Raw genomic sequence first — 19,070 nt, forward strand, 5'->3', positions numbered from 1 at the left:
AGCTTTCTAGCTAGCAGCTCTCGAGTCCCTGCAGCATAAAAGTTAAATAATAAGAATAATAAGAGTGAAGGAAAATACATTTCTGGGGATTACAATAGATAAAAATATGAGCTGGAAACCTCATATTCCAAATATACAACATAAGGTGGCCAGAAATATTTCATTATTGAACAAAGCAAAATTTGTTCTCAATCAGAAATCACTCCACACTCTTTATTGCTCTCTGGTTCTACCATACCTTACTTATTGTGTGGAAATATGGGCTAATAACTATAAAAGCAATCTTCACTCGCTAAATGTACTGCAAAAAAGGTCAGTACGGATAATTCATAATGCCGCCTACAGAGAACATACTAACTCCTTATTTCTAAAATCACAAATACTTCAACTTGCTGATATAGTTCATCTTCAAACAGCTAAAATAATGCATAAGGCTAAAAATAACCAATTAGCTAAAAATGTCATCCAATACTTCTCTACAAGAGAGGAGAAATATGATCTCAGGGAAGAAGTACATTTGAAACACTTCTATGCTAGGACTACGTTAAAAAGCCATAGCAAAAGTACCAGATGGAGGGGTAGGATTTAATAAGCTTTGCTTCTTCCTACTCCTTTTGGACATGTGGAACTGTGAACTGATTATGGGATGCATTCAATTGTAATCTGATGCATGTTCAAAGGAAATAAAACCATTACCATTACCATATGCATTTAGCAGCTTGGCCTGTCGACTTTTACGGTTCTATGGTTCTCATCACCATTTTCTTTATACACATTTTGTGTTGGCATCACAATGTCGCCAAAGAAAAAGCTTTCAGATTCTCAGACATGATATGCATATTGTTTCAGGGGTTCAACTTGAGTGGCGTGTTGTCTAATACAGTGTTTTAACCACCAGATGGCAATAACAGAACCTTACATGTATAGTGTGTGTGTTCTCTCCCACAGAGGGGGTGTGGTTTCTGCACAGAAAGATCACATCATGTCATTCAAGCAAGCAGTTTATAAGAGAAACACACCTTGCCTCGAGTAGTCTTTTTCTGCTAAAAGCATTTTTGAAAAATGGACAGTGCCTTTGACAAACTGGATGCTGCTGGCTTCTTGGAGATCTGGCAGCACTTTGATGCAGATGGTAAGGACTTTGAATAGCATCATTTCTCTAAGGTTTTCCACTCATCCTGTTATCTTTATAAAGTGCATTGTTGTGTAGCAACAATAGTGTTTATTTATCTCTGTCATATACTGTAGTTGTCATTACTTTTCAAATAAAATAGTATTTATGTCTTTTTGTCAGACAATGGCTACATTGAGGGCAAGGAGCTGGATGAGTTTTTCCGTCATATGATGAAGAGACTGGGGCCACAGGTAAGTTCACCGAAAACATCTTGATTATAGGACAGTCATCATTTTATCTTATGTACACAACACATGACTCAGCTCTTAAAATGGCTGCAAAAGGGAGATATATAAGCAGATAAAACAAATACAACTGTGACTGTGCACTAAATGATAGACTTATACAGTATTTTAGTTATCTGAAATATTTGTTTTATTTTTAAATTAATACAGAATTCCTTTAAAATGTTTTCCACAAGGGGAGACCCAGGTTCAATTCCACCCTCGGCCATCTCTATGTGGCGTTTGCATGCGTGGGTTTTCTCCTGGTACTCCGGTTTTCTCCCAAATTCCAAAAACATGCTAGGTTAATTGGCGACCATAGGTGTGAGTGTGAATGGTTGTTTGTCTATATGTGCCCTGTGATTGGCTGGCAACCAGTCGTGTACCCCGCCTCTCGCCCGAAGACAGCTGGGATCGGTTCCAGCACCTCCCTCGACCCTCGTGTGGAAAAGCGGTAGAAAATGAATAAATGAATGTTTTCCACAATCACAAAAAAAACATGCATGTCTTTCTGTTCACTTGTATGAGGTCGGCTGCACGGTGCTCGAGTGGTTAGCACTTAGTGTAGATTGTCCATTGACGGACAGAAAAGGACCCCAACTGGACCCTTTATGTATTTAGTCTTCAGTAGAAATGAATAAGGATCTTTAAATAAATATGACCATGACCTTAGTAAAGATTTTAGTAAAGTGGTTAGCACACCGTCAGGAGATCGGGAAGACCTGGGTTTTATTCTCCGCTTGGCATATGTTCTCCCCGTGGGTGCGTGGGTTTTCTCCGGGTACTCCCACATTCCAAAAACATGCTAGGTTAATCGGCGACTCCATTGGTATGAATGTGAGTGTGAATGGTTGTTTGTCTATATGTGCCCTATGATTGGCTGGCGACCAGTCCAGGGTGAACCCCGCCTATCGCCTAAATTGTCTAAACGTGTCCTGTGATTAATCATGCCCCGTCTCTCGGCTGTGACAGGCTCCACCTCACGTGGTACATGATGGATGTTTGAGATCCAATGTTCTTTTAGAGCCACACTTTTCCGGATAGCCTTCATAATGATTATCAGTCAACACGTTGCATGATTTTTCCATGACTCCCTGACTATCTCTGCACACTGTGGGTGTATTTACTTCCTTGTTTGCTAATGGGATGGTATTAAACAAACACACCACATGTCTTTCCGATGTATGTCCTCCAAGCGTGAAAGCCCACAAAGATAAGTGCATTGGGGTATTTTTTGTGGCTTCCAATAAAAACATAAAACGTTGGTATGATATGCACTCACTGGAAGGCATTATGCACACAGGATGCATCATCCAATGAACACAGGAGTAAGAAAGTGACAGCAGCAATAAATTTGTTGCGTGGGCTAAATTAGCTTATTAATGATGCTTGATATTGTTGATATTAGCATACACAAATTAATAATTGATATGTCAAAATAAACCACTCTTGTGGTTGAAGTACTGCAGATTAGTGCAGTACAAATTAGACTACTTCTCATTATGCAGTGCAGTTGTACACACTGTAAACTACTATGAAAATATTAAAAACGCTTTGATAATCATCATTATGTCTGTAAAATTCATTCCTCACGAATTCATTCCTGGAGCCTATCCCAGCTGTCTTTGGGCGAGAGGCGGGGTACACCCTGGACTGGTCGCCAGCCAATCACAGGGCACATATAGACAAACAACCATTCACACTCACATTCATACCTATGGACAATTTGGAGTCGCCAATTAACCTAGCATGTTTTTGGAATGTGGGAGGAAAGCGGAGTGGAATTGAACCCTGGTCTCCTAGTTGTGAGGTCTGTGCGCTAACCACTCGAACGCCGTGCAGCCCCGTCTGTAAAATTGGTGTAAATATTGTTTTAAAAATCGAGATATTCAAAGTGATGTTTTTAATGTTTTATAATATAAACCAGAGGTGTCACGAGACACTAATAAGACGAGGCAATACACAAGATTGGGTCTACAAGAGCAAGTTGAGCCATCAATTACAATGGAATAAATTTTACAATATTTTGCAACACCCTGTGTGTATTCTACTAGCCCCGCCTCTACCCACGGAGATAAAAAAGAGGGAAAAATGATCAAGTTCATTTTCATTTGATGTGTCTATTTCTTATCATTCCAGGCCTCATGCCCACAAGACAGTTTGGTCACATGTTTGGTCACAGTTTGGTTAATAAAAGCTAGAATAGATCATATTTGTACTGTATGAGTGGTTGAAAAGGTCTGCCTAGCAACTGCAGCAACATATTGCCAGGTCTTGACATGAGCATGATGCTGAAGACAAACACTGGCCTTTCTGTAATGGGTCTGGCGCCATGCACTCCTGCAGACTGTGTGCTCACCACTTGGACAGTAATGATTCCCATCATACAGCAGTAACATGTTTCTATAATTGCACATTTGCCCTACTGCAGTCTGGGTGTGAGTTCAACATTCATTTCAACTATGGATGAGGTTGTGACCTGTGTTATTACCTCCATTTGGTACACAGCATCGTTGTCATCTGTGAGTCAGCTAACAGTGTCACGACTCTTTTCTGCTTTTTGAAGGCGTGACATTGAGAGAAAAAATGGCACCCATGTTGAAGAAAAAGTACATGGTTGTATCTTTGTCGGGTACAATGGCTTGTCATTGGGATGGTACCCTTGATCCATATGAGAAACCATATCTATATATACCTTTAATGCCTTGAATTACAATAATTGGTCTTTGAAGAGGTGCATTAGTGTAGACAGAAAAGGACCCCAACTGAACCATTTATGTATTTAGTCTTCAGTAGAAATAAATAAGGATGTTTAAACAAATACGGCCATGATCTTAGTAAATGTACATGATGTGTCTTTGCAGGAGAAATTGACTGAAGAGCGAGTCCAGAGAGTGAAGCAGAGGTTCATGTCCGCCTACGACGTCTCTGCTGATGGCAAACTACAGATCCAGGAGGTACTCCTTATAATTAACACATTAGATCATTGACATGTAAAGACAGGGGCTAGAGCAAGCATCCTCAGCACATTTTTCCCTGACCGACAGCTTCTTCAAGGACAAGTAGGACAAGGAGCAGGTAGTAGATGATTACTGGACTAGAAGTCGCTCCGGAGTATAAGTCGCACAAGGCCAAAAATGCATAATTAGGTAGAAAAAAAACATACATAAGTCGCACTGGAGTACAAGGCGCATTTTTTACGGGTAATTTATTTTACAAACTACTACGAAAACAGACATTACATCTTCTTGGAAGTCAAGTTCTAACATAGAGAATGGAGAACAGGCTGAATAGGTGTAAGATATGCTAACACAGGGGTCTCAAACTCAATTTACTTGGGGGCCACTGGAGCTAGGGTCTGGGCGAGACTGGGCCGCATCAGGTTTTCCAAAAAAAAAAATAATTATTAAAAACAGAAAAATGAATAAACTTTGCTTTGGTTTCGATTTTCAGATAAAACATTTCACTGTTCTCTTACTTTTTATTTTTCTCCACAAAATAAGATGAAAAATAAATAAACCAAGAAAAAAAATCAAGAATAAAGAAAATCAATCAATCAGTAATAAATAAATAAATATAATAATAACAATAAAACGGCAAATAATAAAAACTTAAGAAACCACATATAGTTGGTGGGTAGACAAATTATTTTTTTCAGATTAAAATGAACAAAGCATTATTAGAGCCCTGTAGACATGACAAAACACGACTATAGTCACATTTATACTCTTTTTATTTACAACATATTGCGCAACTGCAGGGTCTTGAGACACATGCTAACTCGCAAACTAGAGAGCTAGCGACCTAAACAGTAGCCTTCAAGTTATTTCCTTTAAACTTAAATAGCCAAAAACTTACCACTTCCACACGGATAGGGAGGATAACTATTAACAGTTATTTAACCTTTAACATGAACATTAATCAAACGTAATAATTTTTTCTGGGTACATGATACCATACAGCATCCATATCAAACTTGCGCGTGCCGCACTAACATTAAACTTTCATATCAAGGCGGGGGCCTCAAACTAGTGTCCTGCGGGCCACATTTGGCCCGCGGGTCGTGTGTTTGAGACCCCTGTGCTAACACAATGCTTATTCAGCTACACCAAAAATAACCATGAACAGAAAAGGTGTCCAGTGTTTATGTAACATAACAAACAGTTTTAAGTACAGTAACTGTACTTAACAAAAGCCTGACATCTTAATAACTAAATTAGAAAGGTACGGAATAGGAGGATTAGTTCTGAACTGAGTCAAAAGCTACTTAGCTGACAGGAAGCAATACGTAAAGCTAGAAGAATACACATCTGCAAGTTCATATATTACGTGCGGAGTTCCCCAGGGGTCAATACTGGGACCAAAACGGTTCAACTTGTACATCTTTGATATCTCCAAAGTCACGAAAGACTTAAAGCTGGTATTATTTGCGGATGATACCACTGCTTTTTGTTCTGGAGGGAATAAAGACTAAATCATTAGAAAGGTCAGAGAAGAAATGGTCACACTAAAAAGATGATTTGATGATAATAGATTGTCCTTGAACCTAAGTAAAACTAAAATCATGCTGTTTGGTAACAGCAGAAAGGACACGTACCAGCAAATACAAATAGACGGTGTAGACATTGAAAGGGTGAAGGAAAATACATTTCTGGGGATCACAATAGATGAAAATATGAGCTGGAAACCTCATATTACAAATATACAACATAAGGTGGCCAGAAATATTTCAATATTGAACAAAGCTAAATTTGTTCTCAATCAGAAATCACTCCACACTCTTTATTGCTCTCTGGTTCTACCATATCTTACTTATTGTGTGGAAATATGGGCTAATAACTATAAAAGCAATCTTCACTCGCTAAATGTACTGCAAAAAAGGTCAGTAAGGATAATTCATAATGCCGCCTACAGAGAACATACTAACTCCTTATTTCTAAAATCACTAATACTTAAACTTGCTGATATAGTTCATCTTCAAACAGCTAAAATAATGCACAAGGCTAAAAATAACAAATTAGCTAAAAATGTCATCCAATACTTCTCTACAAGAGAGGAGAAATATGATCTCAGGGAAGAAGTACATTTGAAACACTTCTATGCTAGGACTACGTTAAAAAGCCATAGCATTTCAGTATGTGGAATCAAACTATGGAATGGTTTGAGTAAGACCCTCAAACAATGCACAACGATGAGCCAATTCAAGAAACAATACAAGCAGTTGATGTTTGCTAAATACAAGGATGAAGAGTCTTGAACCAGTCATGATGTGCTATACATATCACTATATTGACACTTACTATGGTACCCATTATGTCATTGGATGCTCATATCACCTCCTACTTCGGTACGTGACAAAAAAACCCCAAAAAACCTTAAACTATATTAGGAAAGCAGGAAGTGAACAAATGTAACAGTTACTGATCGTAAAAGTACCAGATGGAGGGGTAGGATTTAATAAGCTTTGTTTCTTCCTACTCCTTTTGGACATGTGGAACTGTGAACTGATTATGGGATGCACTCAATTGTAATCTGATGCATGTTCAAATAAAATAAAACCATTACCATTGCCATTCCTGTTTTGTTTTCTTCATGGCAGTAAGAGTAGCCTCCGGTTTACACCAGTCCTTAACAAGTTTCTTGTTACTCCAAACTTTCACTCTGCTGCTCGATTACTGTTTACATTTATAAGTCACTCTGGAGTATAAGTCGCAGGAACAGCCAACCTATGAAAAAAAGTGCGACTTACAGTCCAGAAAATACGGTATATAATGGCCTAGCATGTGGTTTTGCAAAAACAATAGTTGATTGACCACCTCCTCACCATTTAATTTTGCTCGTGACCATCCACTATTGATATAGTGGTGTGGCTGCGCACGAGCCACACATAGCGTATTATCTTCATGCTGCACTGTAACTACTTCTCCATCGAGTGATGTGTTCACTGACCGCAAAATTGGGTAACTGGTTCCTGGTCCAGCCGTGATCAGTGAATTTCCACAAAGTAGGATTCAATATTATTATTAGATCCCTGTCGACATGAAATAACACTATAGTTCCTATAGTCACCTTTACGCTCCTATTATTCTTTATTTACACCACATTGTGTAGGCACATGAGTGACAACAGCCGCTCGCACAGGAAGTTACCAAGCTAACGAGTTCGCCTGGAGTGGGTAAAAGGGACAATGGAAGAAGCCAAAACCTTACCACTTCCACAAGGAATGGGAGTGACCTTTTTGTCACTCTGTCATGTCGGACTTACCATCTATATCTCATTAATGCAGTTGCCTGAATACTACATATAACTTGTCTTTCAATATTTTTGGACTAAAAATAGGTGATGTTAAACCACAAAAAAAGCGATCATTCATGAAATAATTGACGAAAGTGAGGGACGACGTCATGACTTCATTTATGAACGTGCGTAAGTAACAGTGAAACTTAGAACACCATGGACTAAATATTCCAACAAAACGTTTCATTGTTTGTATGTCTGACCTTGCTGTGACCTTGCCCTTTGCACTTTACCTTGAATGCTCTGCAGCCCGAGAGCTGCACTTGTTGAATTCTTGTTGTTTCAAGGCTAATATGTTCTTTGAAATCCAAGGCTCCTATTTGCTTCTTGTCCTCTTTTATGACAACAATCCTCTCCCTCCTCTTTTGCTGTTTCTCTCCTCTCATGTTCCATCTTTTATTAAATTCATGTTTCCATGACAAAAGAGTCCTAATTCTATTTGGCTGTGCTCTGGAGGTTTTCCAAAGGAGAAATCTTGCCAGTGTAGTTGATTTGATTTAAATCTAACTTGACTGGCGGCTTGTATTTATAGTCAAATTTTGGCAGTAGCATTGATCATTCTTTCTCCACATCCAAGGTTTCTATCCGAAATTCACCCTTTAATGATGTTATATCAGTATTATGTGTCCCTACAAGTGCAGATGTTGACTTTGGGATGTCATGAAGGACAAATCTCTTTTGCACCCCTAGCTAGATGGAAATTATGTGTATTCATGACTACCAATCAACAGAAGAGTTTTGCACAAAAAAAGCAGGCTTCACTACACATATTAAAAGTACAGCATGGAGCTCTGCCAACTATCCATTAGCTACAGATATCGGAGCTGTAAGTTTGATCATTTTGGGGGTTTTTTTCAGCTAAGCAGCAGCTGTTGATGTTAAAGTGTGAGTGTAATGTTAGCACTGTAGCTCACATAGCCCTCTACCTGTACAGTTGCTCCCTTGCTCTATATTGTTTTTCAATGAATGAAATTAATACTGTTTTGTGGTTGACAATGGTCCGATATTAGTCCATATTAGTGATGAGACAATTATATTACCTTAAATTTCACTGAATGGAGTCAACCATGGATGCAGAGGTAAAATAAGGTTCTCCTCTCATTCTGTGTGGAAGTGGTAGTATTTACTTTGTCTTTGACAATGGTCCAATATTAGTCTAAAATAAAATGATTGAAAGACAAGTCACATGCAGTATTTTGGTCACTACCAGGCATCAGTAATGTTACATTGATGAGACAATTATATTACCTTAACTTTCACTGAATGGAGTCAACCATGGATGCAGAGGTAAAATAATGTTCTCCTCTCATTCTGTGTGGAAGTGGTAGTTTTTACTTTGTCTGTGACAATGGTCCGATATTAGTCTAAAATAAAATGATTGAAAGACAAGTCACATGCAGTATTTTGGTCACTACCAGGCATCAGTAATGTTACATTGATGAGACAATTATATTACCTTAACTTTCCATGGATGCAGAGGTAAAATAAGGTTCTCCTCTTATTCTGTGTGGAAGTGGTAGTTTTTACTTTGTCTGTCCCCAGGCCGTTTGAAACACTTTCTTAAGTTCACAAGAAATACACTGGAGGCTAACTAGTTAGCGCCATAGCTTGATTTTTGTTATGACCAGCGGCCGTTGCTGATGTCCCTGCAGGGATACCGTAGCCTGTGCATTAGTGTTGCACAATATGGCGTAAACAAAGAAAACAGGGCTCTAATATGGTGCAAATCATATTTAAAAAGTCACACAAATGTTTTCTATGCTCTAACTATGAAAATATTCAATTTATTAATATTGAATCCGCCCTGTGATTGGCTGCCGACCAGTCCAGGGTGTACCCCGCCTCTCGCCCGAAGACAGCTGGGATAGGCTCCAGCACCCCTGCGACCCTTGTGAGGAAAAAGCGGTAGAAAATGAATGAATGAATGAATGAATATTGAATTCTACTTTATGGAAATATCCTTACCGCAGTCTGATCTAGAGCCAATTAAACGAGGGACGACTGTATACATCAATGCACTTTGTAGGGTGGACAAACGTAGCTCATTAGCATTAAAGCTACAGACACACAAACCGGCGTGTTCACAGTAGGTCTTACTAACAGCTCTTTTTAACTATCAATTCCAGCAGCAAGATTAGATTTCCAATACATTTATTTATAATATATAATATGGTATCTTTAATGCAGGCAATGAAGTGGTGTGGTAGCAACTAGTTGGCCTTATTTGAAGCATGCAAATGCAAATAGCCTTAGTAACCTTCTGTATTGAAAACATGAGTGCTGCCTTTGCTCAGCACGAGGAATTAGGAAGGAAATGAGCAAGCCCATCAGAAAGCTGCTGCATCCTCTACGATAGGCCATGTGTTCAGCATTCATGTTGGTGCATTGCGTTTGTTCTAAGTGCTGTGTGCACCACTGCCTGCTGCAGTGTGGCCATCAATTTCACTGAGACCAACTTTAATCTACTAATGGAGATAATGTTATTAAAGGACAGACAGAAGGAGGCGGGAGAGCAGGGTGAGACAGTTCAAACACATTTCTAGTGGTACTAAACTAATTCAATAATTATTGGAATTGAACTGAAGTTGGCTGCACAGCAGCCGAGCGGTTAGCCGCAGGCCTCACAGCTACGAGACCTGAGTTCAATTCCACCTTCGGCCATCTCTGTGTGGAGTTTGCATGTTCTCCCCGTGCATGCGTGGGTTTTCTCCGGGTACTCCGGCTTCCTCTCCAATTCCAAAAACATGCTAGGTTAATTGACTCCAAATTGTCCATAGGTATGAATGTGAGTGTGAATGGTTGTTTGTCTATATGTGCCCTGCGATTGGCTGGCGACCAGTCCAGGGCGTACCCCACCTCTCGCCCGAAGGCAGGTGGGGTCCAGCACCCCCCTGCAACCCTTGTGAGGATAAGCGGTAGAATATGAATGAATGAACTGACATTCTTTTTCCAACCTTGCTCTTCCTCTTCCTCAGGTTTTACTGCATTTAACACTTCTTTTATGGGACAGAAACGTCAAATAAAAATTCAGGTGGAAATACCAAATGTGTGCAACATGCATGAGGTTTTTTTAACATGTATACATTGTGTTCCAGTTGGCCCACATGATCCTACCTGAGCGTGAGAACTTCCTGTTGATCTTCCACAGAGAAGCCCCCCTGGACAACAGTGTGGACTTTATGAAGGTAAAAGCATGCATACATTTGATCACGCAAAAAAACATTTTTGGTTAAAATGTCATATTAGGTTATCTCACATATGACATTCTTTTTCTTCCACATTCAGTGAAGTATCAGTGAAATATAAAATCTTATTTTCAGTCTGTCCGCCACTCAGCTCCCCTCGGTAGCACATTTTATAGCCACACACTGAAGCATGAGTCTTATTCATGTCTTTGAATTCATATTTTATTATGTCTATTATATGGGGTAATATTAGTGTAAAGGTGGACTATTGGTGTGTTTATGTCTAGAGGGCTTTAATAATGTCAAAAACTGTATTTAGAAGAACGATGAGCCAATTCAAGAAACAATACAAGCAGTTGATGTTTGCTAAATACAAGGATGAAGAGTCTTGAACCAGTCATGATGTGCTATACATATCACTATATTGACACTTACTATGGTACCCATTATGTCATTGGATGCTCATATCACCTCGTACTTCGGTACGTGACAAAAAAATTAAAAAATAAAAAAAAACAAAAAAAACCTTCAAACTATATTATGAAAGCAGGAAGTGAACAAATGTAACAGTTACTGATTGTAAAAGTACCAGATGGAGGGGTAGGATTTAATAAGCTTTGCTTCTTCCTACTCCTTTTGGACATGTGGAACTGTGAACTGATTATGTGATGCATTCAATTGTAATCTGATGCATGTTCAAATGAAATTAAACCATTACCATTACCAAGGTCATAAACAGGTTTTCTATGCTCTAGCTATGAAAATATTCCATTTATACATAAGGAATCCCACTGTAAATCGGCTTATCACAGAACAAATTCACCGCAACAAACATTCATTGTAACTTATGGTGAAAAAAACGGCATAATTTCTGAGAAAAGAAACAAAGATTTTTTAAATGTCATAAATTTGACCAAAAATCCACTGTGCCTTGTGAACACCATATGTTTGTACTGTTTCTTAAACTGGCGCATATTAGTCTTGCAATACCAGTTAAGGTCAAATTAAGTACAAATAGTAGCAATTTCAATGGTTTATGTTATGGTTAGTCAAACCAAATGAAAGTCAAGCCATACTGGTTAATTTAATTTAATTCACAAATATCTAATTCTAATCTCCTTACACTAAATACAGTATAGTGATTCGCTTGCTGTTTCCTTTTACCTCCATGTATTTTCCTCCCTGATAAATCCTGCATGTGCTTCACACTGCAGATATGGAGGAAGTACGACGTGGACAGCAGTGGCTACATATCAGCTCAAGAGCTAAAGGTATGGGACACAAAGAATGCTGCCAAGACACAGCATTTCCTGTTCTTCCACTCATCGATATGTTTGTTTTCTCATGAGGCATTTATGATTGAGTTTACTTTTACAACTGGTTTTGTTGGGAATCAAACAATGACAGTGAAATATTATCACTCTTACTTTGATTTTGTAGTCTGTCTTCTAAATATTTTGATATTCTTGGACCTTTGCATGTGTGTACTTTAATAGGTGTGTTGGTTTCTACTCCAAAGACAAACTTGTTTTATTTTTGTCAGGCTTTCCTGAAAGACTTGTTCCAGCAGCACGGCAGGAAAGTGTCACCTGACAAGCTGGAGGAATACACCGACACAATGGTACACTTCACACGTGCACGCCTACCATCCAACACTATTAGAGCTCAGCTTGAGGTGGCGGAGAGGCTGTGTAATCAGCCTCGCTGTTTTTCCTGTTGAGATTATATTCAGAGTAACAATGAAGTTCGAAAACATGACAAATCCTCTTTTGTTTGGCAGATGAAAATCTTTGACAAAAACAGGGATGGCCGTTTGGATCTCAATGACCTAGCCAGGTACGGTACATGAGTTTTTAAGCACAGATTGAAAATATGAACAGTCAGCAACACGGGGTGCATAAATGTGACTCACAATTGAAGTATTTGCTGCCATAGTAACCCTGTTTTTAAAAACACACCCATACACACACCACAGAACTGTATTAAGACTGGCATTTTTCAAAGAAGATAAGGGAAAAAAATATTTTTCCCATAAGAAATAATATCAATCCAATGAATCAGTTCCAGAAAGCCAAGAATGTTAACACAAAACCTGTTTATGTAATTTTGTAATTATAATTTTATATGCAGTAAACAATTCCAAGTCCATATAAATTCCGTACCGTAATTTCCAGTGTAAGTCACTACATTTTTCTTAAACTTTGAACCCTGTGGCTTAATTTATGGCTATGTTCTAATCTCAGCTCCTTGACTTCAGAACTCCTACTAATCGTTTAAATACTGTGCCATTCGCGAGTCAGTGAGGAAATAGTAGCCCGTTCCTTGGCAGGAGCCAATCATGAGAAATCGCTTGAGCTCAATATAATATAATAGATATAATATAATAGACTCAATATACAGTGTCATCATACAAAGAAAGCCAAAATCATCACACAGCAACTTAACACTCAAAATGTATATCTCAGAAATATACAAGAAGACAAGTACAAATACTTAAAACTTGTATTGGTACTTGTCTTGTATATTTCTGAGCTATCTTTTGAGTCCTATCAAAGAACTCCAATAAATAACTTGATTAGATTCAAAATAAAGTGTTTTTGAGCCCTTATCTTGGTCATAACTTGCAGTTGTGACCAGAGCTTGAAACGTTAAGTACTGTATGTAATAATATAATATTTACCGTGTTTTCCGGCTATAAGTTGTACTTTTTTTCATGGTTTGGCTGGTCCTGGGACTATACTCAAAAATGACTTACTGTATATTGTTTTTTTCCCTACTTTCTTATTTCATAACTCATACAGAGGGCACTCTAAGCTTGTGTTCCAGTATCTGCTACTCCTATCACTTCTGTACCACTGAAAATTTACCTCATTAGTTCTTCATTAGCTCCTTGGTAACTACTCAAACTGTATGTGCCTTAGTCATTAGCCCCTCAGCAACTACTCAAACTTTTTGTGCCTTAATCATTAGTTTCACATTAGTTAGTTAGTTAGTTCCTGAATAATTACTCAAACTGTATGTGCCTTAGTCAATAGTTGCTTATTAGTTAGTCATTAGTTCCAGAGTAACTACTCTAAATGTGCCTTAGTCATCAGTTCCTCATTTGTTCGTCATTAGTTGCTCAGTAACTACTCTAAATTGATGTGCCTTACACAAGTTCCTTATTAGTTCCTCAGTAACTACTCTAAATGTTTGTGTCTTAGGCATTAGATTTCATTAGTCCCTCAGTAACTACTCTAAATGTTTGTGTCTTAGTCATTAGTTCCTTATTAGGCCTTCATTATTTCCTCAACAACTAAATTACTACTCTAAATTGTTGTGCCTTACACATTAGTTCTTCAATAGTCACTACTCTAAATTTGCACCTTAGTCATTAGTTCCTGATTGTGAGACCAGTTGTGTTAAGTTGTTTAGGCTATAGTTATCTGAATAACTGTTAATATGTAATCAGTTATTATACCACCTATTATTATACAGTAAAGTCTCGTTATATCGATATCGGTTATAACGAATTACTACTTATTACGATACTATTTTCATTACCCGGCAAATTTCTAGTCTTTTATGATATAGTTAGTTCCATTAGTACGATACATGGTTATTATGATAATCCGGTTACTAGGATGCCCTTTTCATCTCCCGCCAGCCAATTTGGTCTGCTTATATCGATACAAAAGCAGCTTAAATCAATCTTTGCTTAAGGATTTCAACTGGCTGCTTCCAGTCAACTTTATTTTTCACACTTCCACCACCGGAGCGCAGCACACACACCGATTCCCGCACTTCCTGGTTCACAGGTCATGCTCAACCCGCCCCACATAGCTGGCCAAACACATGCCTGCAACAGAAGAACCAACTGACATAGCATACACACCTATTCCAACGAAGACACAAGCGTACAAATACATGTATTTAATTGTGTTGTATTCAGATATCTTTTTATCGCTTGCAATAATCACTGTTTTTCATATGTACATGCTGGTGTTCGTGGTTTCTCTCGTGTGTATAGATTCTATACAGGCATGTGTTTGGCCAGCTATGTGGGGCGGGTTGAGCATGACCTGTGAACCAGGAAGTGCGGGAATCGGTGTGTGTGCTGCGCTCTGGTGGTGGAAGTGTGAAAAATAAAGTTGACTGGAAGCAGCCGTTCGCCGTGTTCTTTTTTGGTATTGAAATCCTTAAGCAAAGATTGATTTAAGCTGCTCTACATTGTTCTATACTATAGAACAATGTCGAGTGCATTATTGCCCACTTTTAATGCAGTTCGGCGCAGGATCGGATATATCGCAGGATCGGATATATGGATAGTCCGGTTATATCAGTATTATATCAGTATCAGTTATATCAGTATTTTTTCCGACTCCCGAGAATATCGATATAACGAGACTTTACTGTACCACCTTTTCACGTTACATAAACAGACACCTATTTAGCCTCTTCGACTGTGATTTTATTTAATAAGTTTCTCCCAGGCGGTCTAGTGGTTAGCGCGCAGACCTCACAGCTAGGAGACCAGGGTTCAATTCCACCCTCTTTGCATATTCTCCCCGTGCATGCAGGTACTCCGGTTTCCTCCCACATTCCAAAAACACTCCAAATTGTCCATAGGTATGAATGTGAGTGTGAATGGTTGTTTGTCTATATGTGCCCTGTGATTGGCTGGCGACCAGTCCAGGGTGTACCCCGCCTCTCTCCCATAGACAGCTGGGATAGGCTCCAGCATCCCCCGCGACCCAAAATCTGACCTAAAGTCTGTTTTTTTTTCTTCTTCGTTGTGCATTTTAGGTAGGTGCAACTTATATTCCGGAGTGACTTGTAGTCCGGAAAATACTGTACATGTCTTGTCTCCTTGTCTCCCTCTGCCCCCCAAAATAGGATCTTGGCTTTAGAAGAGAATTTTCTGCTCCAGTTCCAGTTGGATGTAAGTGATCCATTAGGCATGTTAGGAACGATACTTTCTTCACCTCTATTCTAAAATGTGTATCTTTTCAAGGCTGGCAGCAAAGACGAGAGGAAACGAGACTTTGAGAAGATTTTTGATCATTATGATATTGTAAGTAAAGGAGAAGTGGATATCAAAAAGAGTTTCCATATTTTGCCTTTACTTTGTTCAGCACCCCTACTTATTTATTCATGCTTTCCATTTTACATTGAGATCACTTTAAAATGTGCAGGGTGCTTATTCGAGGGCTGGGTGCAGCAGCAAGGGCTCTTTAATAAGATCTAAGAAAATAAAACACCCATTAGCATGCCTGTTCACATTTTGGCATCACGTTGTGGCGCAGTAATTGTCTCATTCACAATCCACAGAACCGTTAGCACTGATAAGGTTCTTATATTCTGGTCTATCTAGGGCAGGGGTCTCAAACTCAATTTACTTGGGGAGCTAGGGTCTGGGTGAGACTGGGCCGCATCAGGTTTTAAAAAATAAAATAAAAATACGCATTTATTAAAAACAGAAAAATGAATAAACTTTGCTTTGGTTTCGATTTTCTACAATAAAAGCTCTGATAAAACATTCCACTGTTCTCAAATATCTTAATTTTTATTTTTCTGCACAAAATAAGATGAAAAATAAATAAACAAATCAAGAATAAAGAAAATCAATCAATTAGTAATAAATAAATATAATAATAATAATAATAATAAAACGGCAAATAATAAAAACTTAAGAAACCACATATAGTTGGTGGGTAGACAAATTATTTTTTTCAGATTAAAATGAACAAAGCATTATTAGAGCCCTGTAGACATGACAAAACACGACTATAGTCACATTTATACTCTTTTTATTTACAACATATTGCGCAACTGCAGGGTCTTGAGACACATGCTAACTCGCAAACTAGAGAGCTAGCGACCTAAACGGTTATTTCCTTTAAACTTAAATAGCCAAAAACTTACCACTTCCACACGAATAGGGAGGTTAACTATTAACAGTTATTTAACCTTTAACATGAACATTAATCAAACGTAATAATTTTTTCTGGGTACATGATACCATACAGCATCCATATTAAAAACTTGCGCGGGCTGCACTAACATTAAACTTTCATATCAAGGCGGGGGCCTCAAACTAGTGTCCTGCGGGCCATATTTGGCCCGCGGGCTGCGTGTTTGAGACCCCTGATCTAGGGTGTTACTTTCTTACTGTGAGCTCCCATAAGCGTTAATGGAGATTTACCATTTACTGTACAATTTGACGAGGGAAGAGAGCACAGCTGTGTATCCAAATTTCCATTGTTTCTTATGTTTATTGTTTGTATTTTTCTGTTGTAGAGCAAGACTGGAGCACTGGAGGGTCCTGAGGTGGATGGCTTTGTCAAAGATATGATGGAACTGGTCAGGGTAAGAACACATCAACACATCAGATATTAAAAAAACTTCCCTACACAGTTTGACCCTTAAATTATTCTTAAAACTCTACAAGTCGAGGAGCAATAATGGACTCAGACTTGAATGTTAACAGCAACATTACCATATTTTCCGGACTATAAGTCGCACTTTTTTTCATAGGTTGGCTGTTCCTGCAACTTATACTCCAGAGCGACCTATAATGAAAAAAAATATGTATATAATTTCACAGCCACAAGAGGGCACTCTAGACTTTCGCACTGATATCTCCTACTCCTTAACAATTCAATATTTAAACAGTAGATGTTAGCTAACACAAAAGCCCCCATATTCTGCAGATTACAAACAAGTAGTGAAATTTGCAGCTGAAGAAAACAAAAACAAAGAACAAAACAAAACAGTTACTGTACTTAAAACTGTTATGATACATAAACAGCTGCACAGTGGCCCAGCGGTTAGCGCGCAGACCGCACAGCTAGGAGACCCGAATTCAATCCCACTCTCGGCCATCTCTGTGTGGAGTTTGCATGTTCTCCCCGTGCATGCGTGGGTTTTCTCCGCGTACTTCCAAAAACATGCTAGGTTAATTAGCGACTCCAAATTGTCCATATGTATGAATGTGAGTGTGAATGGTTGTTTGTCTATATGTGCCCTGTGATTGGCTGGCCACCAGTCCAGGGTTGACCCCGCCTCTTGCCCGAAGACAGCTGGGATACCCCCGCGACCCTCGTGAGGATAAGCGGTAGAAAATGAATGAATGTTACGTAAAGATGGACACCTTTTCTGTTCATTTTTATTTATCGTGTAGCTGAATAAGCATTGTGTTAGCATATCTTACACCTATTCAGCTTGTCTCTATTATTTTATTAATGTTAGAACTTGCCTTCCAAGATGATGTAATGTCTGTTTTGTTAAAATAAATTACCCGCAAAAAATGCGCCTTGTACTCCAGTGTGACTTATGTATGTTTTTTTTTCTACCTAATTATACATTTTTGATCTTGTGGTACTTATACTCCGGAGAATCTTATAGTCCAGAAAATATGGTATATATATATTTTAATGAGAATTTATACTTTATATGACTACTTCATAACACAGATTTTCACACACTGTCTTCAGCCCAACCTCACAGGTCCTGAGCTGGACAAGCTGCGAGCTGTTTTGCTACGTCACTGTGACGTCAACAAGGATGGAAAGATCCAGAAAAATGAGCTCTCGCTGTGTCTGGGTGTGAAGCCGACACAGTGAAGCTGTACAACTGGAGCATCATGTTGGATTGTAAAAGCATGAATACATTTGAATGTACGTGCAAAAGCAGCGAGAGATGGCGGTTGATGTGTGAGAGTCAAATTGACTGACTACTGTATAATGGAAAAACACATTGAGATAGTGTGCAGTATAAAGAAAAATGATGTGTATTGTGCATGAGTCCAAATTAAATGCAATGTGAATGTTTCTGGCTAGTATTTTTTGCTGTAGAAGTAATAGTTACAAGTTGGATACAAAAGAGAGAAATAGCATTTTGATTTCAAACAACTACTACACATGGAGTGCATGCCACTGCCATCTTTATTGTGTCATCACTGTGGTTACATCAGTTACTGAATAAAAAGCAAGCCATATTTGCATGTGTATTTGTACTGTGTCTTTCACCAAAGCCGATCAATAATGTCAAATATTAATTTTTACATTTCATGCTCCTTATCCTGTTCAAAGTCACGGGTGGGCTGGAGTTTTTTTTAGATAGATAGATGGATGGATGGATGGATGGATGGATGGATGGATAGATAGATACTTGGATGGATGGATGGATGGATAGATAGATACTTGGATG

General features: G+C 38.6%; 1 protein-coding gene across 1 annotated transcript; it reads left to right on the forward strand.

Annotated features, from left to right (window-relative positions):
- Positions 1-987: 987 nt before the first annotated feature.
- On the forward strand, positions 988-18,864 carry scgn (secretagogin, EF-hand calcium binding protein). The gene is made up of 11 exons (XM_058085421.2): positions 988-1,132; positions 1,295-1,365; positions 4,263-4,355; positions 10,791-10,880; positions 12,095-12,151; positions 12,424-12,501; positions 12,661-12,716; positions 15,756-15,801; positions 15,874-15,933; positions 17,160-17,228; positions 18,356-18,864. The coding sequence occupies exons 1-11, from the start codon at positions 1,063-1,065 to the stop codon at positions 18,482-18,484; spliced, it is 819 nt and encodes a 272-aa protein (XP_057941404.1). The 5' UTR covers positions 988-1,062; the 3' UTR covers positions 18,485-18,864.
- Positions 18,865-19,070: the final 206 nt, after the last annotated feature.

This window comes from Doryrhamphus excisus, linkage group LG17 (assembly GCF_037039965.1).
Source record: "Doryrhamphus excisus strain RoL-2023G ecotype Guam linkage group LG17, RoL_Dexc_Guam_v1.1, whole genome shotgun sequence".
Taxonomy (NCBI): Eukaryota; Metazoa; Chordata; class Actinopteri; order Syngnathiformes; family Syngnathidae; genus Doryrhamphus; species Doryrhamphus excisus.

Coding starts and splice junctions, on each gene's coding strand:
- scgn (XM_058085421.2), top strand. CDS start 1,063: ATGGACAGTGCCTTTGACAAACTGGATGCTGCTGGCTTCTTGGAGATC. Junction 15,934..17,159: donor TTTTTGATCATTATGATATT/GTAAGTAAAGGA, acceptor TTTCTGTTGTAG/AGCAAGACTGGAGCACTGGA. Junction 17,229..18,355: donor ATATGATGGAACTGGTCAGG/GTAAGAACACAT, acceptor CACTGTCTTCAG/CCCAACCTCACAGGTCCTGA.